The 23,756-nt window shown below is 45.8% G+C and overlaps 1 protein-coding gene across 1 annotated transcript in view; it reads left to right on the top strand.

Annotated features, from left to right (window-relative positions):
- Positions 1 to 1,897: 1,897 nt before the first annotated feature.
- The window catches only part of LOC108251043 (KAT8 regulatory NSL complex subunit 1), a gene marked incomplete in the record, with an annotated part of 25,890 nt that continues 4,031 nt past the window's right edge, over positions 1,898 to 23,756 (top strand). The window contains 6 exon segments of the mRNA XM_025002841.2: positions 1,898 to 1,934; positions 4,316 to 4,380; positions 10,481 to 11,954; positions 21,751 to 21,892; positions 22,593 to 22,679; positions 22,919 to 23,028. Of these exon segments, the coding sequence (XP_024858609.1) occupies positions 10,549 to 11,954; positions 21,751 to 21,892; positions 22,593 to 22,679; positions 22,919 to 23,028 (1,745 nt within the window).

Genomic DNA, 23,756 nt, shown 5'->3' with positions numbered 1-23,756 from the left:
AGGACCACCAGGAGCTCCTCAGAGCTGGACTTCCTGGCAGAGTGTCAGGAAACACTGATTACAGAACAAAAAGTTCTTCTCCAAACATGTAGAAGAGGCTGCTGTCAGACGAGACCAAACATCAAGGACAACATCATCCCTCCAGTGGAGCACGGTGGTGGCAGCATCATAGTGTGGGAATGTTTTTAATCAGCAGGGACTGGGAAACAGGTCAGAGTCACAGGAAAGATGGACGTTCTCATCTGGAGACGGAGGTCCACCTTCCAGCAGAACAACGAGCTGAAGAACACTGCACTGGGTGAAGGTTCTAACAGTTAACTTTTATGGACACATTTTACACATGACCAGAGTTTTATTTAACTTTTGGATTCAAGATGGCTACCACAGCCAGATAGCAGTGAGTTTTATATATAATGACCTGATATTTATTGTGGTAGTAGCTGAGGCTGATCCCCAACACGTCATCTGAGGGCTTCAGGACAAGATGTCTGTTTATAATTTTGTCTTGTCTGTTAGCAAAATATCTCCCTTAGTTCTGCTGCTGTAGGCTCAGGGGACAAACTGTCCACACGTCCTCTGCTGCTGTCTTTACTCGCTCTGCTGAATTATTTATGTCGTTAAGATGATTTCTTTTGTTTTTCTTTCAACAGAAACCACACATGGACCCGTCCTTCTGTGCTTGTCTCTTTCCTGTCCTCTAACCCAGCCGGTTGACGCAAACAGTCACTCGTCCTGAGCCTGGTCCTGGTTCTGGTCCTGGTGGAGGTTTCTTCCCACTGTCCCCTCTGAGCTGCTCAGGATGAGATGAAGTGAAGATTTAACTCGATCTGCTGCTTCCTCAGACAGAAGTCTGTGAAGTTTCTGCACAGAGACCTGAGACGACCTGTCCAGACCCGGTTCTGTATAAATAAACTCAACAGGAAGGTGTTTCTTCTGTAGTATTTGTCTCTTTTTGTGTGATTTGTAAAATAAGGTTTAATTTGTAAAGTCCACTGGATGGCAGCTGGACAAAGAGGAGACATCAGGACGCAGTTAGAGAGGACACGGAGGGAGTTGGAGTGAGGACAGAGGACACTGAGGACAGGGTTGGATGGAGGAGGACTCGCTGTGGAGACACCTGAAGAGGGAACAGGAAGAAGAAGAAGGTTGGACGGAAGCTGGATGAATGAGGTGAGGGTGAGGTCGGCGGCGGGCGACATGCATCCCGTGGAGCAATGCCAGGCCTTTAATTTGAGTCTGCTGCTGTCAGGCCTTGGAGCTGATCTGGGGTCTGTTATGTCCTGCTGATGGGACGGAAATAAGACTCTTTAAGTGGAACTCCAGGGCTAAAACCCTGAGACATGAGTCCGTGTGTCCATCCGTCCTCCGCTGCTCGGCTGTCCACCTGTGTCCCCTCCGGTGCAGGGTCTGTCTCCTGTTGTGTCCCCTGGCCTGCTCTGTGAGGGACAGACACCCGGACCAGACAAGTCCCCCCCCTCCAGCAGAACAATGTGTGCTAAAGATGCGGCAGAAACTGCGCAGACAGGGACCAACTGCGCTGCTTTTAGCGCCAATCTGCGCGGCGCTGCGGGGAATCTGCGGTGCATTTCTGAGACAAGTCTGCGGAACAAAGCATTAAAAAATAATAATGTAGTAACTCTGTAGAGAGCAGCTAGCATGCCTGCGGTGTCAACAACTCTCTGCCTGTGGCTGAAGCAAACCAGCCGCTCAGAAAACACCAGCAAGCCGCGGGACTCACTGCGCAGTTTTTAAATTGAAACATTCATTTTGGATAATTAAGTTTCGTTATATGAACTTTCAGTACACATTTCCGCTGTACGGGCATTTGCTAAGACTGACAGCCGTGCGAGCCAATAGAAAGCCTGGAATGGACGCGTCAGCCAATAGGCGCGCAGGGGGCGGAGCCAGTCGGAGGTTTGTAACAGGACAAGCAGGTAAGTGAGATTTTTGTCGTTATTTTCTTTAAAAAAAACAAACAAACAAACAGTTCGCTCGTCGGGAAAAAAACTGTCGTTTAGTTCAGCGTGAGACTGTCGCATGAGGACGGGCTTCGTTTTCTGGTTGGCTTTTCTGTCAAACGCGTGTTTAGTCATTGAGAAGTCTGTGAGATCGGGAAGCAAACAAGCTAACGAGCGTTAGCATCCCTCCCGTTAGCATCTCCTCCAGCCTCCAGTCAAACGGCTCAAATCCACATTTTAAAGAGAAAATCCCCGGCAGCGCCTCCTTTCACTCCCTGCTCAGTGAGGACGTCTCATCCCGAACTTCCCTTCTTATTTCCAACCCCGGGGTTGACATTATTCAACACGGGAAACTTTTTTTTTACTTAAATTAGAAACGTTGATGTGGTTAGCCGCTAGCTTTAGCCTGTCAGCTGAAACCTCCGAGGACTCAAAACAAACTTTCCTCCGATGTTCTGAATCCAAAAACGGCTGAAGAAAACTCATCCTCGGGGTTAAAATCAAATCAAATAAATCAACAAAGAGTTTGGAACAACTCATTTTCCTCTGCTTGTTTAAATGAATGAATTTCAGCTGATTTTATGACAGAAACTGAAGTTAAAGTTCTGTTATTTAAATGCATAGCTGCTGAAACTGAAGATTTAAAAACATTAAAACATTTTAAACATTAAAACAATAAAAAGATAAAACAGGAGAAACAGTTATCAAAGTTTAAAACTTCATCATAAGTGAAATAAACAAACAAAATACATAAATTGATTTTAAATTCACCACAATAATCAGATTGATCAAATAAATAAACACCAGAGATGAAATTGACAAACACTGAGCCTTCGGCTAACATGCTGAGATCGGCTGAAATCAGCTGAAATCAGCTGAAGAAGCTGAAACTGAACTGCTGAAGCTAAAACAAGCCAAACGAAAGCTGCAGAAATCAGAACAGACACATACACAATCAAAACGAGCTGAAAGGAGGAGAACATGAGCCGAAAGGAGCAGAACATGAGCTAAAAGGAGCTGAACATGAGTTATAAGAAGCCGAACAGGAGCTGAAAGGAGCAGAGCACAAGCTAAAGGCTTAGAACTACAAAACAATTAAAAAATAAAATAATCAGAACAGCAGCAGAAAGCCAAAATTAGCAAAAATAGTAGCTAAAAAAACAAATTAGCATAGTAATAGCTAAAAGCTAACACAAACAAGACCGTACCTGAAGAGAACAAAACATTAGCTAAAGGCTAAGTTTAGCAGAACAGTAGCTAAAGGCTAAGTTTAGCAGAATAGTAGCTAAAGGTTAAAAGCAACTTTAGACAAACAGCTGAAGCAGATTTCAGGGAAAATATTTTTATTTTAAAGGAACCGAAGAGATCTGATCGTGTTTCTGTGGAGGAACTTTTCAAATAAAGTTTGAATAGTTTGAAACAGAAGAACAAGCAGAAGTCACAGCAGAACCGTAGAACCACAGAACCGTAGAACCACAGTCGTTCTGAGCCATGGTCTCTGCTGTTAGATCTGCAGAAATTAATTTTAAACTTTTATTTTCAGAACTTTAAGAATCTAAAGTCGATAAACAAACATCAGCAGATCTTTTCAAACACAAATGTTATTTAAATTAACTCAAAAAATAATTTAAAATGAGCTCCGGCTCGACCAGATCGAGCCATAAAACCTCGAATTTTAAAGGAATTCACTTCAGGTTTCTACACGACAACAAATCTAACATTATTTCAGGAGTTTTTAGTAAAACCCTGACGGTTTCAGTCACTTTAATAAAAACAGTTGAATAAAATAAAATAAAATCATCAGTTTAGCACTCACTGCCATCTAGTGGCCAAACTGGGGATTGCAGCCAGCTCATATACAATGACGTGTTTGTCTGTTAGCAAAATATCTCAGGAGCCCTGGGATGAGGTTTAATGAAACTTGTCAGGAGTAACCATCAGATGTGCATAAATAACTGATTAACTTATGGAGCTGATCCCTTTCAAGATGGCCGCCGCAGCCAACTGACAGAAAAGAACACAAAGCCGCCCACAGCTCAGTCAGTTTTACAGATTTGAAGCTAAAACCTGGTGTGGTAGTAGCTGAGAGTGATTCATAACACGCCTTCTGAGCGCTAACAGATTAATCTTTGTTTAAAACGGCACCGTTAATTATTACTCATGTTAATTAATTATCATCTTATGTTCACGTTAATAAAACGGTCTTCACACCGTCCAAAGAGACGGAGGCAGCTCTGAGTCTGAAGGAGGACCCAACATGAAAACAATCATCGGAGAACCTCCTGAGAACGTTCTAACGACACAGGAAGTGAGATCAGAACCCAACATGGCTCAGCTAACGTCTGATTCTGTTTCAGGGTCTTCATGCTGGATTATCACCTCCTGGATTACTGAGCCGAGGACTTCAACAATGGAGCCGAAGGTAACTCCTGTTTTCCTGTGTCGGGTTCTGCCCACAGAACCCACAGAACCTCACAGAATCCGTTCCTGACGTTTGCGGGCAGGAAGTGCCGTCTGGTTCAGATTTCTCTGCCTGAGTCTGGAGGAAACGACAGGACGTCTGCGTCACTTCCTCCCTGAGAGATGTTGTTTTTTATCCGGCGCAGGAAGTGAGAAACGGTTGTTTATTTATAAACACAAACAGCTGGTGCTGAAGAAGTCGGTGCGTAGAGAAGTAGAAGTCCTCTGAGACGACCGGAGGACTAATTCTTTAAAAACGGCAGAAAATCAGAACATTTTGCTGAACAGGAAGTGATTACAGCTCGTCTGTCATCAACACATCCGGTTGTTTTTAAACACAACTCCTCGCGGTCGGAGTAAATAATCCAGATTACCGTCCAACTCCTGAAACGCTGCAGGAATTGGAACAAAACTCGGCACCCAATTCGCTGTTTGAGTCGCTCTAATCCAAGATGGCCGCCACAGCCAACTCAGTCATTTTGGTGTGGTAGTAGCTGAGAGTCATTCCTGTCCTGTGAGGGTAATGTAACGGTCTGAGGAACTAAAAAAACCATAATATTCAGTTAAAATAGCTCAAGTTTTAATAAAATCTTGTTTTCTGATCACATATTTTCCAATTAGGGTTGAAGGAAACATTTTTAAATCTGTAGTTTTGACTCTATTGATGTAAAAAGCTTAAAAATTTAAAAAGCTTTAAATGTCCTAAAAATAAAACCATAACAAACATGTCAGGTGTTAAAGATTAAATCAGTTTAAATCAGTATTATTGTTTAAATCTTTGTGTTTTTATTCTACAATAAAAACAGAATAATAAATAAAACCTCCAAAGGTTTGATGACTTTAATCTGATTAAATTTATTTAACTTCAAATCAAATAAACTTTATTTATAACGTTTGTTTCAAACGGCCAGCCAGTGATTTCATTAGAACCTGTTCATGAGATATTTTGCTAACAGTGGCGGTTAGAAATGTGTCCTAAGCTGCTGCAGGTCCGGTTCTCAGGGACAGAACCAGGTCCGGTTCAGAGGGACAGAACCAGGTCCGGTTCTCAGGGACAGAACCAGGTCCGATTCAGAGAGACAGAACCAGGTCCGGTTCAGAGGGACAGAACCAGGTTTAAATTTTTAATTCCACTAGAAAAATCCAATTTTCTGTGAAAATCCTGAAACTGAGTTGTTCAGTGTAAGCTAAATGCTAGCTAAAAGTAGCAAAACACTAGCTGAAAGCATTGAAGTGTCAGCTGAAAACACAAACTCAGAATGTCAACTGAAAGAAGCAAAAATAAAAGTAATAACACCAGCTAATATAAGCAAAACACTAACTAAAAGCTAAATGCTAACTACCAGAATGCTAACTAAAGGCAGCAAAAAGTAGCTAAGGGCTAGCTAGAAGCTGCAAGTATCTGTAAGCTAAACACAGCAAAAGGCTAACTAAAACAGCCAAATTTAGATAAATATAGCAAAAAGTATTAAAGGCTAGCTAGAAGCTAAAAGTAACAAAATGCTAGTTAGAAACTTACAGATCTGTAGCAAATGCTAATAGTAACAAAAGACAGGCTTTTAGTTAGCTGTTGTCATTATATTTATATAGTTTTATTATTTTTAGTTATTTTGTTTTCTGTTAAGCACTTTATATAAATAAAGTTTTCTTACAAAAGGCTAGTTAAAAGCTAAAAGAAGCAGATCTGTAGCTACATGCTAAGAGTAGCTAAAGGCTAGTTAAAGGCTAAAAGAAGCCGATCTGTAGCTACATGCTAACAGTAGCAAAAGGCTAGTTAAAGGCTAAAAGAAGCAGATATGTAGCCAAAAGCTTAAAATAGTAAAGTGCTAACTAAAAGCAGCAAAAAGCTATAAAAGTAGCAGAATTGTAGCTAAATGTAGATAAAAATAGAGCCGGTATACTGAAGCTAATTAAAAAAATAAATGTTTTTAAAGTTGAAGAGATCTTAATGTATTTATAAATTAATCAAATATTTTTACCCAAAGTCAAAGCCCTTCTGGACGAGCTGAATGTTTTTATTCATTTATGAAAAGCTAAATAACAAAGTTTGAAGCAGCAGAAACAGAAATAAAAACAAGGAGACAGCATTCACACAAACATTTAAACATTAATATTTGTTGTTCTGAATGTTTATGTTTTCAAACAGCGACATGCGGGACGTTTTTCCAGTCCGACCAGTAGGACCGTGTCCCGCCGGGGACATTGGACTGTCTCGGTGAGGACAATGCCCTCCTGTGGTACCAGGTCGCTCCTGAGCAGAAATGTCTCCCGCCTACCAGCGCCGCGCGCGCGCACGCACACGCTCGGAGCTGCGCGCGCACACACACAGCGCTGTGTGTTTGTCAGACTCAAATCCGACGGAGAGCTGCTAGCCGCCATTTTCTAAGCGTCTCTCCCTAAAACGAGAGAAAAAGGCTCGCCGCGAACCGCCTCCCGGATTACAGTTCTCTCACCGGGAACCGGGCTTTCGGCCTCGGGGCTGCCCTGGAATCGCCCACAGTTGAAGTAATTCGGAATCGGACGGACCGTTCGGCGGCCTCGGCTGATATTCGCCGCGGCGGCGAGGCGAGCGAGGCGCAGATCGTCGCTTCGCCCGGCCATTGCCAAATCCGGAACGAAGCCGAGCGGCTCCGAGCAGCGGGGCCCTTTTCCGCCTTCTGCTCGGATTCTTTTGGGCTTTATTGATGGCAGAGTGATCGAGCCGAGCTTGGTGTATTTCTGTTAGTGGCCTTGTTTTTTTTTCCACCAAAACTGCAGGGGACTGTTGCCGAAATTCCCTCGGATAGTGCAACCTCGTCACGTGGTAGGTTCCTCCTTTTTCTTTGTTAGCGAGCTAGCCAGACCGCCCGGGTCTACTCCCAACTTCTCAGCTTTTCTCATTTCTGCTGTCCTGCCCGAGCAGCCGGCAGCTGGCTCCCCCACGGAGGGACACGGAGGGCCCTGGGAGGTTTAAGCCGAGCCGCCCGCCTTTATTCCCGTAGTTTGGATCAACGATGCGGACCGCGTTAAAGCGCCGTTTGATAGTTTTTCTGCCTCCTGATGATGTCCGCACGTCTCACACCTGAGCCCGATCCGGTAACCTGCTCAGCCCGGCTGCTAAAACACAAGTTTGGGCGTAATTAGAACCCGGGCTGCGTAGGTTACGTAGTGGCTAATTGTTTACTTGTCTACGTAGGAACTCCGAGTTGGCCTCCAGCGAACCTCACGGGTCATAAAGCCGGATCCTGGTGTGGTTCTCTGGAGCTGGAGCCTGGTGTGGTTCTTCAGCTGGACCAGCTGGATCCTGGTGTGGTTCTCCATAGCTGGATCCTGGTGTGGTTCTTCACAGCTGGATCCTGGTGTGGTTCTTCACAGCTGGATCCTGGTGTGGTTCTCCGCAGCTGGATCCTGGTGTGGTTCTTCAGGTGGACCCTGGTGTGGTTCTTCAGGTGGACCCTGGTGTGGTTCTCTGCAGCTGGATCCTGGTGGATCCTGGTGTGGTTCTCTGCAGCTGGATCCTGGTGTGGTTCTGCTGACAGGAACACGCCGGGTTCTCTCTTGCATCAGCAGCCCTCCTCTCATTTCCAGGCAGGATTTAAGGAGATATTTATCTCCGGGTTCTCTGCTCTCCTCCTCAGTGCACGTTCCCCCCTGTAATCCAAACAGATCCGTGTTCTGCCTTTTATTTTTTTATTTTCCTCTTAAACTAATTAGAGCAACTCATCCCTTTGAGCTGCCTTTTAAACGCTTTGGTAAACACCAGGAAGACATTTTGATGGTTATGGCTGGTTAACGTCAGATGTGGCACATTGTTCTGTCGCATCTGACTGTTTGTTTTTAATAAAAGCCTCTGGATTATTTATTAGATATCCCCCCACCCCCCTCTGGTGCTCATCCCGTGTGTTTGGAGAGGAATGGGTGGTTTTTAGGTGGATGAAGCGCATTGCATAATCTGCTTCGGAAATACCAACATGGCGTAGTGCGCGCCGACTGAAAACTGCGGTGAAACTGAGCCTCCATTCATCTGAGCTGCAGACGGCGCAGCTCTTATCTTCCACTGTTAAAAGAGGCTTTTTTCTCAGTTTCTCACGGGGTGAAAACAATGCTCCACGCCACGATGCGTCCTGTCCTTCCTGCCTGAGCGTCCCCCCCACCCCCCTTCTGGAGTACAGCACTGTCAGGGTTTCCAGAAGCTTTGGATCAAAATGACCCGAGCAGTCCTGTCAGGATGACGACCCGAGTCCTCCTCCTGACTCGCCCGGGCGCGTGCAGGGCGCCGGGGTTTGGTCCATTTGCATCTGCTTCTCCTGTTTCTGTCATCAGAAATGAGCTGCACAGCTTTGCGTTTTTACGCCGGGCCTTGTTTGCACCCGCGTGCTCGTAGTGGGAATTATTTATTGGCCGTAGCTCAGGTGACTGCTGTTATTCCATCTGTATCCTTTGCATCCCGCTCCCCAAGGTCAGTGCTTAAAGGGGTAGTCTGGTCATTTTTGAAGCAACGTTTTGTCTGATAGTTAGGAGTCATCAGTCGTAGTGCAGGGAGTGTGGAGGAAGGGGCAGAAGTCTCCACCCTGGCTAGGCTAAAGGCTAGCCAAACGAGGGCCTGTTAATTCTTTTTCAGGCTTTTAAACGACACACCGGTGTGAAGGAACCCAGCGGTAGCCAGTAGTAAATCTTTACACTTTTTCTCGACACCGAATGTCTTCCAAGGTTCTTGATTTCATGTGAGTATCGAGGCTCTTTCACGACACACTTTGAGGGGGGTCCTAGTCGTCTTCTGACCGCCTCTGTTCGATTCCTGAATGGATCCACCCCCGGTGCTCCTTTGTGCCGGGAAGCGGTGGGTAAGGGTAAGCCGGCTCTGAGGCTCAGTAATGTGATAAAATATGGTCTGTCCCACCTGGTCGTGGGATTAAACATCAACAAATAGATTTATTACAGAGGAAAGATCCGTGATGGAGCACAGGAGCTTTGCTTTTAGTGTTTAAAAATGGGTTCAGCACAAAGAGAATTGCTTCCACGCCTCCTTTGGTTCCACGGTGCTTACTTCATTTCTGAAAGCTCACATGGCCGCCTCCATTAGTGGTTTATGAGCGGCCAGAAGGAGCGTAAAGACGGGCTGGTCTTTGTGGCCATTTTGCAGAACTGTTTTGTGAAGGAGCTTAAAAAAACACAGCCCTGTTGCTCGAGTTGAGACATTTTTTGCAGCTTTTCTCTCGGCGTAGTCGGTCGTCACAAAACGGGCGTCTCCGACCGTCTGTCTTAATTTCGGCATGCTAACGAGGTTGGAACAAAACGAGCTGAAATAATGTGCGTGGCCAAGAATGCAGTTTTGCGAGCCGTGAACGTTTAAACCGACTGCAGGAGCTGCAGCTGAAAATCTCACATTTTATTGCAATTTTGAGAATTTTTTTTCACCATCTGGCCTCCCAACAGTCACAACTACCAGTCCACCTTTAATTTTATATTAATTTGTTGGAAGATCGCTTCCAGTTTAATCCTGTTTTTAGAATCAGAAGGTCAAGAAATGTCAAAAGTCCGGTTGGTTTAAGTCAAAGTTTAACTGAATTTATCTGATCTTGTTTGTGTGAGAAGAGTAAGATGGTCTGCCGGTGGACTTGGATTATAGATTACCAGTTTTGCTGTATTCATATTGATTATTGGTGCCTAATCATGAGAATTTGCTGCTCTCTGGGTGGAGGTTGGTATTTTTCCAGTCTGTATAGTCTTACAGAACCTATTCTGCGGGTATTTTCTTTTTATACCGTATATCGGCTCATTGTGCAGTTTAACTGTTATGAAAAATATATTTAATCTAGATGTGTGGTTAAGAAAATTATTCTTTTTTATGTCAAATCACGTTGTTGTTTTTAAAGGAAATTGTCTCTTCCCTTGGGATGTTGCCTCGTTGTATTTTTTATGTAACTTAATTCTTCTGTTGGGATAAATTTAAGAGCCAGAGTATAAATTAAACATTTATTTCTGCTGATTTCAGGAATAAATTGATGATACAGAGAATGTTTTGGCTACGTCCATGCCTCTCCAAGGTTGTGTAACTGTTTTACCTGTGGTGTTCTCTGCAGGCTGTCCTCAGGTGGGGCAGTAAGCGGGTGGAGTGGAGCAGGCCGCGGTGCCCGTCCCTCTGCACTGCATGGCTGCGATGGCGCCCGCTCTCACCGACGCCCCAGCCGAAGCTCACCACATCCGCTTCAAACTGGCTGCCCCATCCTCGAGTCTCTCACCAGCCAGTGCAGAGAACAACGGTAACGCCAGCAACATCCTCATCCACAGCAGCGGCCCCGCCAAGTGCAAGGTCGGCGCCGAAGAGTGCCCTCTCGACTTCTGCGGCGGCGACCAGGAGCAGCAGCAGCAGCAGCCCCAAGCCGACTCCGTGTCCCAGACCTCGGCCTTGGGCAAACTCCAGCCCCTGGTGGCTTCGTATTTATACTCTGATGTGACATCTGTCCCTGCAACTAAGGAGTCAATCAAGCTGCAAGGAGTCCTCATCAAACAGTCTGTGCTGAAAAGCCACAGAATCCTGCCCAGCTCCCTGCTTAACGGCGGGGGGGACTTCCTCCTGAGGAAGAGGCAGGCGATAGAACTGTCAGGTGGTCAGCTGAAAAGCCTCATGAGCGGCGGCACGAACGGCAGCGGCCAGTCCATGGCGCCCGTCAACGGCCTGGCCAAGAAGCTGGCCACGATGTCGGGCTCTGGCTGCGTGGTAGCGGTGAACGGTGATAAGCCTCCTGCCGCCACAGACTCTCAGTCCCAGAACCTGCCGTTGGACTCCGAGACCTTCACAGCTACCATATCAGGGCACATCCCGGTCAAAGAAAGCCTCAAACAGAAGAGTTCCTCCGGAGCTCCTCAGAACGCAGACGGGAATAACCTCGAACCATCGGCGCTTCATTCTACTGCTCTGCCCCCCTTTACCCAGGACAACCCGAACCCCTCTGAGCGCGTTTGTTCGGACCAGGCCGATTCACACACGAACACCAGTCAGCTGCAGGGTTTTGACAGGGAAAGACCAGGCAGCAGCAGCCAGCAGAGCTCCCCGACGTGTACGGCCGCAGGCGAGCCTCCTCTGCCCTGCGGTTCCTCCTCGGACTGCCTGGACGCCGACGTCAGAGAGCGCACGCTCCTCAACGGCAGGCGCCAAGCTGAGATCGAAAACCGGCTGCGGCGCCTGCACAAACGCCTTCAGGTGGTCCAGGCCAAGCAGGTGGAGCGGCACATCCAGCAGCAGCTGGGGGGCTTCTTGGACTCGGCTCTTAGCAGGCTACGAGCCGGCAGCCGCAAGTCAGAGGTGGCCCCGTCTTCGGCGGCGTGGAGGACCAGGCGCCACTCGTCGAACAACAGAGACGGCCTAAGCCGGTTCCTGAAAAGCGGCTCCATGCCCCTGGAGCTGGAGAGGCTGTATCTGAGTGGATCGGCTAACCTTCATTCAGCAGAAAGCGCCTTTGACTCCGACGTAACGGAAAGCAGCTCCGGTGGGGACTCTGACCTGGAGGAGGAGGAGCTGTCCCGAGTGGACATTGAGCAGCGACACGTCAAAATGTAAGTTTCCTCAAACACTCTTCCTGTGGCTGAACCTCACTTCACGTCTGCGTAACGTTGCGTGGAGGCTCAGGTTGGTTTTCATTTCACTGAAACAGTCACACAGGGTTCCTGCCGATCCTGAAAAAGGCTGCAGTTTGGTTTTTAACGTTTTCCAAACCTGGATAAATACAAAAAAAGGAACATGGTCAACATTCATGTTTCCAGACTCTACTGAATATAAAAGGAGGATATAATCATCCAGGTTTGGTTCATTCAGCACACCAAGCCTTAGTTAGGGTGTAGTAAAGGTCAGATGGGAGGTTCTCTGTGACGTTTGTGCACTTAAATAATATTTAGAAGAGAAATCTAATTTGTGGGCTGCAGGAAGCTGCGTCTTCATTTTCCTGCCAGGTGAATAATTGCACAGACTGGTCAATCAGATTATTTTTAGCCTTTAATATATTGTTTTTTGAGTTGCTGTTTAAAAACCTACAGATGCCTGTTTCAGCTGTAAAGGCCTCACATGTGGTTGTAACATTGGTGATAAGTTAGTTTCCCTTCAATAAGTTTATAGTTCTGTCCTCAGCTCGTTTTATGATCTATGACTGCAGATTATTGACCCGTTACATCCCCCCCCCCCACCGCTGTGCCTACAGTATTATTAGATGGGTCATGTTTTGGCTTAAAAACTAACTTGTGTCCACGCTGTTGGGACAAAGCTAGCCTGGGATATTTGTGTTGTTTAATTTTCCCCGGGCAGACGTCTCGTCGTGGGGGAGGCGGTGGGAGGGGGGTTTTCTGGTGAAGCTGAACTCACCCGCGACTGTCGTTTCTACTTTCACTTCCACTTTCCTTTCTTGGTGAGCAGGTGTTATTAAAGTATGAAATCAAACATTAAAAAAGGCTGTTTCAGGCTAAATTAAACTGTGCTGGTTTAAAGGGGTTACAGCAGAAGTTTAACATGAATGGTATTCTGAAATGCGGGTCCACACTCAATGTAAACAAAGCCCTGGGCTGAGGATGCTGAAAGCCTCCATTAGGCCGGCTGTAGTCTGCGTAGGTAAACAAATATGGCAGCATCAAAAATAAGTAGAATCTCGGAAGACGTTTAGGTGATCCAAGAAGAAGAAGAAGAGTCTTATTTCAGGATGTCGGCCGCAGAGTTTTGCTGTGCGCTCAGCGGCGCCGGGCTCCAGGTTAGCGGTCTCACTCTTACGCTAATGTTAGCTCCTAGCAGCTAACACTCCCGTTCTGGTTCCGCCTTAACCGCGCCCACTTCGCATTTCTGGCCAGTCACGCAGACGTTGATGCAATTGTGAGTTCTGCCCAGACCCTGTGTCGAGAACGGGAGCGCCGGGAACCAGAGAAAATGGCGTAGTTTTGGTTTATTCACCTGTCTGAGTGTAAACACATCCTCAGGGATGCAGCAGGGCGAAACCTCTGCTCCACCAGTTAGTTTAACGTTCTACCTGTTATAGTCACGTGGCTGTTGGCAGAATTTGCTTTTAAATTCCTAATTTGTGTGATTGTCTGTTATTTAACATTTTGCCCGCTCCTCATGAATTGTCCCTTCTTCAGTCGTTCCAGTTTGCTGTTTTAGACCAGACTTTGAATCTTCAAAAACCCTGAATTTACAGTAACTCTCAGCAGAAAGAATCTGAGTACCCGTAGGAACCCGTAGAATCCGTAGGAACCCTGCTCGTGGTGATTTAAATTCGTCTCTGGTGTTTGTTTGAAACTTTAAGTAACGCTCGTTACTCGCTGCGGAGCAGGTGCTGGTGGCGAGCAGAACCGCCCGCCTCGGTCGCGGTTGGGTCAAACTCCAGGGAGGGGCAGAGATACGATCGCCGCCGCGTGGGCGGAGCCCTGCAGAGAACGCGCAAGCTCGAACGGACTCGAGGAAGGAAAGAGAGAAGAAGAAAAAATGCTCTTGTCAGGCAGTTCCTCCCCCATGAGAGAGGCCGTCTGAAACCCAACGTTTTGTTTCTCCTCCAGAACCCGTCATTGTTTTCATTTAAAAGTGAAACCGTGTTCTTTCTGCTTCCTGTTGTAATGTCAGCGGGGCCGTGGAAACGTACAGCAGGTGGTTAACGGGGCAGCGTAGATGATTAACAGCGAGTCTGAACACTGATTTCTTTATTGTCGACTTCAAACCTTTGGCCTGAAAACCGTCACATCCTAACAGGAAGTTAGTGTTCTGTTGATCCTGAGAAGCACAAGGACTGAAACGTAATCTTCTCAAATAGTTCGATGTTATCAGTGTTTATGTTAAATTTGTAGCACAAATTTTACACTTCAGATTTCATTTAATAAATTAAAACTAAACAGTTTTAACAGTAAATCTAAAATCCTGAATTAGTTTAATATAAATCTAACAGGTTCGTGTTTTCACAAGGCAGCAGGTCCTGCAGGATATCCACTTTAAAATAATTTATTTCTTAGATGTTTTGGCAAAGAAAGCCTTTAATGTTCTCAGATTTATTTATTGAGAGGCAAAGGCAGACGATGAAAGGCTTTTTCAGGTCTGTTAGCAAAATATCTGGAAGGATTTTAAAAACACAAGAAATGGGTGAAAGTTTGGGGTGGTAGTAGCTGAGAGTCAGTCGAGACTCTGTTAGCAAAATATCTCATGAACCGCAGGAAAGATTTTAATGAAATGTCCAGAAATAAATAATTGGGTGTAAATCCACAACTTATTATTATAAAAGAGGTTAAAACAGTTTATTATTTCTTATTTTCCTCTGTTTCTGATTCCAAACAGCATGAATAACTGTGATGAAGAGCGACAGATGTACGTTTTATATTTAATTATTTAGTTTTGTCAGAAAGTCTGGAGCTTCACAGCAAAGAGTTAAATCTGATAAATATGAATCAGTTTAAAGCTGCAGAAAAACTGAAGATGTTTGTTCTTATTCTGGCAGGAATGGGCCGTGGTTTTAGATTGGTCCCGTGCTGCGAACATGTTAGTTTTAACCACAACAAGGCGTTGAAGAACCGACAAGTAAAGAGGTGTTTTCAGGTGATTGTGGTCAAATAAGACATACGTGCGAACAGGTGTCAGGCTCTGGTTTCAAACAGTAAAGATGGCCGCCTCTGATCAAAGGTTAGTTTGGAAATGAAACGACGTTTATCCACAGATTAACTCAGAGACTCGAGCTGTCTTTACTTTCACTAAAGACAAACAACCAGGTTTCTGATGGCTCTGTGTGAAATTAACACGAAGCAAATCTTAATTTTCAGTGATTATTTATGTCATGTGGATTAAATTTACCCACTTATTGTAGCTCCGCCTCAGCAGGTGATTTTATCTGTTAAACTTTATAATCCTGACTTCGTCTGATTCTGTTTAAAGTGTACATAAATAATTACCAATAAACTAAAGCTTAATGGTGACGTAAACATTCGAAACACTTCATCAGTTTGACTTTTATCTCTTCTAACAGTTATAACTAAATATGCTGTCAGCAGTACAGTTAAATTAATTTGTTTATCATTTAAAGACCCCTGAACGGTGTGTAATGACCTCCAAAGGGTCCCTGCCCCAGCTTTGGGAACCACAGATGTTTGGTTTGGTTGTTTTATTTATAGGCTTTCAGAAACCACCTTAAACTGAGTTTTTAATTAAAAATTAATTAAAAAGAACAAAAAGAGCAGAGAATCGATCTTAGAACGAAGGTTTGACTCAGATTAGATTTTTTAAGGTGGACTAACTGCTGCGAGTGTTTGTGACCAGCCAGCTTTGGTGGCGTTTGTCTTCTTTTGTGGTTTTCGTAGCGGTCTTTGTGCACCCACCTCGACCCGACATTTATTTCTGATTTAATCTGCTGGAGTGGATCTGGAACCGTGTTCCGGTCGTTTTTAGACCTGGACGTTCTCCGCAGGTTCTCGGTCAGAGCGGCGCCCCCTGCAGGTGTTTTAGAAGCAGCTTTTTTTGGCCCTGGAGACGACGACCCTCTGACTGTTTTCAGGGGAAATTTGTCACAAACGTGTTCAGACTCAGACTAACGGACCGAGCGGCTCCGTGACTCACGTCAGGAAGTGGAGAAACGACCCGAACATCTGGAGACGTTCTGGATGGTTCGGTCCGGAGGAACATCACCGTTTTCATGACATGAATACCCACTCCGCCTTTAGAGCGGGGGTTTTCAAACTTGGTTTTGCTTTTATTTCTGGCTAGTTTCAATATTTAGATAAATACAAAAACTACTAAGAACCAAAATAAACAATATAAACAAGTTTAAAATCCACTGAATCATTTTTATTAAATCATGGCTACTGTTTGTATCCTTTGTAGTGAAAATATGCTGTAAAAAATCATTTTAACTTTAATCTGATATCTGCAGATTATAAAGGGACCCCTACTTGGTGTTTTGTGACCCATTTAGGGTCCCGACCCCATCTTTGGGGACCACTGCCTTTAGGACATCCCTGTAAACGTGTCTACATTTTCCACTGGTGCTTTTCTTCTAATTCAGCATCATTTCACACCATAAATGCTGCCGTACAGCAGCTGATTCAGGCTTGTATAAAACTGTTCCTTTGCTTGGAGAGAAATAAAATGCAGATCCACGTGGAAAGGTCTGGAAGGCTTCACCTGAGCCCGTACTGCTCTGCACACCCCTAAGTACTGTTAAGCCAATTTTTTCCAACCTAAACAATTTAAACCCGCGAGCAGCCAGTTAAAACTTGCTCCTCTGGAGCGTGGGAGTGTCGGTGGAATTTGGGCTCAAACGGGCACAAAGAGCCGCTTAATTATAGTCAGACTTTATTAAAAATCCAGGTTTAGAAGTTTCGTATTGATGCAATAAAACATCCAGCAATTAAAGCAGTGGCTGCTCCTGTCGGTCTGATTTTATTTCATTTTTTTGGTTTAACCTGCCTCTGACTTCGTGTTTAGACGCAGCGCCGCCGTTCAGCCAACAGGTTACAAACTGGTTCTCATTGTTAACACGCCTGGCTTCCAGGAAGTAAGGCGTGTTTTTTGTTAACCCATCACACGGTGAACGCTCGCAGGCTCGCCCATCGCTGCGCCTAACGTGACGTCGTCTTGCTTGTTTCATGTCAGGCCAGCTGACAGAAGCCTGGAAAATCACCTGTTTGCTGGTTAGCTGTGTCGCTCCCAACTAATCCTGTTATGTGTGTCTGCTGCAGACGTGGTTTCCTGTATCTCAGAGGGTTGGTTGTCCCAAGCTCCTCCCCCCCGTGCCGTGTTTTAACCAGTGTTTCCAGTAAACGTGACATTCGTAACGACCTCTTCCAGTCGTGGTAAAGTGTTAAAGCTAACCCGCGGAGTTGGATGGAGACGGCAGATCAGGCGTGCTGCGCGGAGCACGTGATGTTCTGTGTAAAGAAACGAGTGGGCACAGTTTCTGGTTTCTGAGGCAACAAAAACGCTCATCAGGAAATCTAAGATCTTACATAATGGCTCATGGTCAGCACGGTGAAAACGTCTGAATGTCTGTAACCCGATCAGTCTTTTTATCATGAATAAACTCTGATCCGGGCAGAACGTCTGTTTGGCCTCTGGTTCGGGGGAATCGGACCTACAGCGGGCCTACGATGGTTCTGGTGCAGTCTGAGTCACTCGGCCGTGTTTTTCCTCCTCCTCACTGCGTGCACGCATGTATCCGAGCGCCCGTGAAGGTTTCTGTCCTGCTCGACACATCTGGATGTGTTTAGCTCGACCCGAGTTCCCCCAGCTCAAACCCACAGGCGTTACATAACCCCCTCTCCTTTATGTAACGACTGCTGCAGCTCCCTGGTTCCTCCCCTGACCCACACCCCGTCCCGTCGGTCTGAAACCCGCTTCCTGAATGGGTTAAAGCTCGGCGGTTCCCGCTCTGCTAACGCTCCAGCAGCAGCTGCTGCTCGTTTCTTTATTCCTGCTGGAGCTGAATTCAAACCTTTTCATTATTTTTATTTACTTTGACAAACTGAAGCTCAGGGTGTAAATATCTGCAGGTATTTGTTGTTAGTTTTTCCTTTTTTTACACCACAATGACACATTTGTTAGCTAAGGCCAAGTTCAGAGGGTGAGCTGTGAAAATATAAACCTGATTATTAAGAATCTGGATTATAATTTGTCATAAATTGCCATCAGTTTGTTTCTGAATGTAAGTTTAAGAATAAAAACCTCAGTTTCTGTTTCAGCCAAACAAACACAGAGCTTCAGTGATAACAGGAAGTTAATTCCTGTTTTCTTGTTTACGTGTCGTCAGTCGTGGACGCCAGGCAGAGTTTCAAACAGCCGCTGCGTCGGGTTATAAATGGCGGCAGCAGCTACATATAGAAACATTGGAAGGTGTTTAATATCACCAGCTGGCGTCTATAGAGTCCAGTCAGATCTGATCAGAGGTCAGCGCCGCGAACCCAGAACTGCGGCCCTCTACAGGAAATGATGCCCCGGAGGGAGGAGCTTTTAACGCCACGTTCCACGGTGGCTTTCTGGATGTGGAACAACAAACGGGTTCCAGCTTTATTCTAACTCTTATTTCGGCGTGTTTTGAATCCTTTTATGAGTTCCTGTCCTCAGTTTGTTTGTTAATGGGGTGTCGTCGTTCCGAAACCTGGCAAATTATTGACCTGTTAATGAAGCCGTTCTGGTCGTGGCAGAACCAAAGGCGGCGCCAACACGAGTAACCTTCGCTGCTTGGATCTGTGGAAATGTTTGTCTGTCCCGTATCTTCGTGGCGACGAAGAACAGGAGGAACCGCCTGAATCCTGGAGTTATTCTGTGTTTTCTGGCTGCGCTTCAGCAGTTTGAGTCTTTTGAGGAAGTGAAGCTCTGTCTGACTCGTAAGACTCGTTTATTTTAAAAAGGTAGATTAGAAGGTCGGCCATGATGAGGGGGTGAGAGATGTTTTCTTCAGGGAGGCATCAGCAGCGAGGAGCTTGTTTAAAAGAAGACGAGAACAGAACCCCCCCGATCTGCGCGCCGCAGCTGGACGGTCGTCACGTTAAACGGGCGCAGATGGCGGCTGGTACATGGCGTTACAGATAATCAGAGGAGGCGGAGGTTTCCTGACGGGAACGTTAAACTGCGAGGTTCGTTTACAGGAAGCTGGTTGACTGTTTCTCTCCTCAGTAAGAATGTTGTTTACAGTCTGGATTCATTCCTCGAGAACGGCTCGACCTCCTCTGTCCTTTTAAATGTAATCATTTCAGATTATAATTAACATCCTAAATGAAAGGGTCAGAGTTTAAAACGGAGCCGTCTGATTGGAGCAGCTTCAGTCCAACCTTTAAAATGGAGCCACGACGAGGATGACTCTCAGCGACCACCCCAGGCTGTAGCTCAGTGTCTGTGAAGCTTGTAGCCGTTTCCATGGCGACTAATGTAGATGAGGTGCTTGTTCAAACCCTGATGGTGAAGATGCAGCAGCAGCTGCTACAGCCACAGATTAGACTGTGATTTTAGGTTAACGAGTTCCTCTAAGGGTTAAATGTTTATTTAAAACAATTAAAATGCAGTTTTTGGTTTGTATGTACCATCTATGATTTAAAATAACCTCATCTAACTACCAACAATCTACATTTAATTAGTAATAAATGAGTCAGGTTTTGTTGCCAACAGTTACGAGTCGTTTGTTTACGTTCTGACACTTCGGACGCTCTGGGTCAAATAATACCTGAATGGAAACAGGAGGTGAAGAAGTTCTTCTGAGAGGAAAAGGAGCTGAAATATTCTGAAGCTGGAAACAAAGGAGAAGATTTGCTCAGTTTGAGTCACTTTAACCCAAACAGTCGTTTAATGATGGAGGGACGGTGTTGGAAGCACAAATGTTTACATCAAACACAGAAAAATCTGCTGATTTTGACTCTAAGTTCTGTAATTCTTTTATTTTGTAAATTTAAAACGTGTTGACCAAAGATTAAAAAGTCTGAAGATCAACAGAAAAACAGTTTTAGCTCAAATTTCTGTAAAATTGACTAAATTAAAGCAAAAACCTTATAAACCTTTTGTCTAATTAGGAGATAATTGGCTATGAATAAAGTAAAAATAACATTCTTACTTAAAAACATGTAAAACGATTCCTGTCCTGCTGTTAGGACCGTTTCTTCCTCTAAAGTCTGTTTAGGTTAAAATGTGTGAATCTGTTTGACTCTTAATCCACTAACAAGTCCAGATTCAGGTCTCAGGTCTCAGGTCTTTGTAGGACCTCCTGAAGGCAGATCTCTCGGCTGATCTGGGATCTCTGGTGTTTCAGTTGTAAAAACTCGTCAAATAAAAAGTTTAGCTCTTTAACCTGAGACTAGTCAGGGACCTGGTTTGGTTTCAGGTGTCCTCTCATTTCTCACTCTTTGACAAACTGAGACGAGTTCCTGGAAGGACATGGAGAACCTGTGAGTGTCTCGAGACGTTTTGGGAACGCTGGCGAGAAACGAGACTAGTCCTGAAATAATGGTGTTAAATGTAGGAGACCTCATGGAGACACTGCTTCTCCGGTTTTAGTTTGTCTCTTCAGGAGGACAGAACCTCCACGAGAACATGGTCTTCAGGCTGAAGGACTCTTGGACTGGTTCTCAGGTGAAGCCAGGAGCCTGATGGCCGAGATCTGGACCACGGTGTTCTGGGTCAGGGTGTCCACTCTGGTCCACTCTGGTCCACTCTGCTACAGTAACGGGCTAACGGCTAGTCTGAGCTGGTGAACTCCAACCTTTACTCTGACAGAAACGTTCCTGCAGGAAGTGCTACAGCTGCACAGGAAGTGCTACAGCTGTGTTTGCAGACAGCCACATGATCCGGTCTCTGTCTCTGTCATCAAACTGACGCTGAAGGTTTATTAAACAATGTTTTCAAGAAAGCTTTAAAGATGGCGGCTGTCCATGTGGGACTAGCCGTCAGCTCGTCGGTCGGGTCAGAGGTCAACGTCTCATCTGCAGCTCCTGACGTCACGTTTCTGATTTCTGCTGAGAGGAGGAGAAATGTGAACCTGCTCAGGTGTTTTACCTGTAATCTGTTAGATCACACCTGGTTGATTCCGCCTCCAGGTGAATCACAGCGCCGAGGCTCGAACTGCTGCCACTGCTTCTGCTTCAACAGGAAGCGTCCGCGGCGGCGAGGCTGCGATCTGATGCGCCAGGCATGGGTGTGCTGTAGGAGTGTCGCAGTGTTTGTCACTGTTGGGTTTGAGAGGGGAGTGCACGATTGTTTATCTCAGCAGAACAGGAGCGACAGGAAGTGGTGCTCGCAGGAAACGCTGCAGCTGTTTCTGTCCTCCATGCTGCTGCAGGCCGAACGTCTCCCTCCTCCTGCTCCACGCTAACCTGGAGCGTTTCCTGTTTCCTCCACATCCTCCGGCCTGCCGCTCGAGACATAAAAACGGAGCGATGGGGCGTGGAGGTAAAGAAAGTCTATCTTTGTCTCCAATCTGAGTCCGTCTCTGTTTGGGGAAACAGCGCCCCTGCTGGCGGCTGCCGCTCGGTGCAGGAGCAGACATTTTCCTCTCATGTCCCATTCTGTGTGTCATACTGGGGGACATGGAGAGCCCGGTGCTCTGGGTGTCCCGCCCACGTCCCGGACCAGACCGGCGCCGCCAGAACGCTCCTTTCATTTTTCCTGCAGCTTTCGTCACGTGCGCCGCTGATTCACTGACCTCTGCAGTCGGACGGGAGAAACGCTCGTAACTGAGCAGATGAAACATGGAGAGGGGGAGGGGGCGGGGCTTCAAGCAGGAAGTCAGGATTTCAGCTCTGTGGAGTTTCTGAAACGGTTCAAAGCAGGAGGCTGAAGTTCCTGCTCCTTTCTGGACAGTAAATGTTCTGATGTGTGTTTATTTCGTTCCTTCAGACCCAAACGTTTCTGTTTCCACAGATGGAAGCGAGCGGAGAGTCGTTACACGGTGGAGCGAGCCGCCATCATCAGCCACTGGAACTGGCTCCAGGCCCACATCTCGGACCTGGAGTACCGCATCCGGCAGCAGACGGACATCTACAGACAGATCCGCGCCGGGAAGGTCAGTCTGCGGAAAACCGTCACAGGAGGAGGATTAATGTTTAAACCTGCAGTAAATGATTATAATTAGTTGCATCAAACTGAAGCCGTTCGTCTTCCTGAGCTTTAAACTAGGAAACTGCAGCTTTTATTATTTCTGTTTAATCCGAGTCTGCAGAGACTTTTATTTAACTTCACTGAAACTGTTCCTGTCTGTAAATAATCATCTCGTCTCGACTCTTTGCTTTGACTGAAAACATCGTTTTGACAGAAACACAGATCGTCCTCTGAGGCTCGGCCCGTTCGACTCTTTATTTCCTCCCAAATGTTTAAAGTTTCTAAAACTCTCCAACCGTTTGTCAACAAATCTGAATTAAAACAAAAAGGGATAAATTTAATTGATCTTCTTGATTAGAAAACTTAATGAAAGGTTGTTTTTGTTTAAATCCTTCTGATGTAAACCTGTTAAATGTTGGAGCTTCTGGACGCCGGCAGCAGAAACGACGTCCTAAAATATAAAAATTAACGAAATGAGAGCCTAAAAGCTGAGGACAGACCTGACTGTCCTCAGTACCACCAGAACCGAGCCTGTGGACCCGTTAGGGTTCAGGTTGTGACTGAGCTGGAAGCTGGAGTCGCTCGTTTGCAGCAGCAGCTGTTTGGAACGCACCTGATTCAGAGTTCATCCTGATGCGTCACGATCTCATCTGTTCCCTCCGCAGGGCTCGGTGGAGCTGGGAGGCTCCGCCCCCATCGGCGCTGCACTTCCAGGTGGGCCGGACGTGAAGGCGGAGGCTGGAAACACTCAGGTGAGCGGCGCTGGAGGAGGTCATCAGAAACGTAGAGTTCGTCTGTTCCTTCAGATCAGAGCGAAGGGATTGGGACGGGCTGGGCCGGGTTCTGTGGTTCTGTAGAACGAGCAGCTTCCTGCTGAGATTTTTGGCTCTTTAAGTTCAGAGTCTGAAGCTCAGATCTGTGGACCGAGCCGGTTCTGAAGCTCTGCAGAACCCGGTTCTCGTCTCACTGCTTGTCTTATCTGTCGGCGCAGGACGTCGGCGCAGAGCGGCTGGAGAACGCAAGCCCCGCCCACATCGCCAGCACAGAACCGGGCCCGTGGAGAGGCCAGAACGGGCAGCCAGTGAACGGCGTCCTCAGCAGGTACGGCCAACTGTCAGCCGAAGGTTTGGCTGTGAGGCCGAGAACAGCCGAAGGTCGTTTATTTCAGCTGTCTTTATTAGGTGCAGGGAGAACGTGGAGAACGTCTGAGGTTCTGCTCAGCGCTAACACACACACCAGCTGTTCAGATGTTCCTTTAATTCTTTAAATCTGATCATTTTCTGACGTTTAATAACGACTAATGGTTGAGTTTCAGGATGCTAATCATGTTAGCGCTTCTATGGGCTTTTCAGTGTTAGGTTAGCATCGAAGCTAATGGTTGGTCAGCCTGAGAGTCGTTGTTTCTTCATCTGTTGTCGTCTTTGTGAGGCTTTAAAATATATAAATCAGTTTATTTAGTGAAACAAGATTTTATATTTGTCTGATTCAGTTTCAGTTTTGGATAGAAAAACAGAAATAATATTTTATAATCTCATCACAGGCGCCTGAAGTAACGTTAGCTTCGACTCAGATAAATATAAAACTTGTAAATCTTCACCTGTTTCTGTAGAAACCTGTGAAATATTAGATTTACTGTAAGAATTCTGAAATATAAAATAAATTACTCTCTCTACTTTAACAGGATACAAACAGGACTTTTATTTTACAAAGACTGAAACATTTGCTTTAATTATAAATAACTTAATCACTAATATTTGTTAATAAGACCCTCTTTAGGTGGAAAAGTGTTTTAAACACAATAAAAGTGTTAAAACCTCCGTTTTGTCTTC

This window comes from Kryptolebias marmoratus, linkage group LG17, assembly GCF_001649575.2.
Source record: "Kryptolebias marmoratus isolate JLee-2015 linkage group LG17, ASM164957v2, whole genome shotgun sequence".
Lineage (NCBI taxonomy): Eukaryota > Metazoa > Chordata > Actinopteri > Cyprinodontiformes > Rivulidae > Kryptolebias > Kryptolebias marmoratus.
Note: the sequence above shows the minus strand (reverse complement) of the source record. Positions and strands in the feature narration are given on the sequence as shown.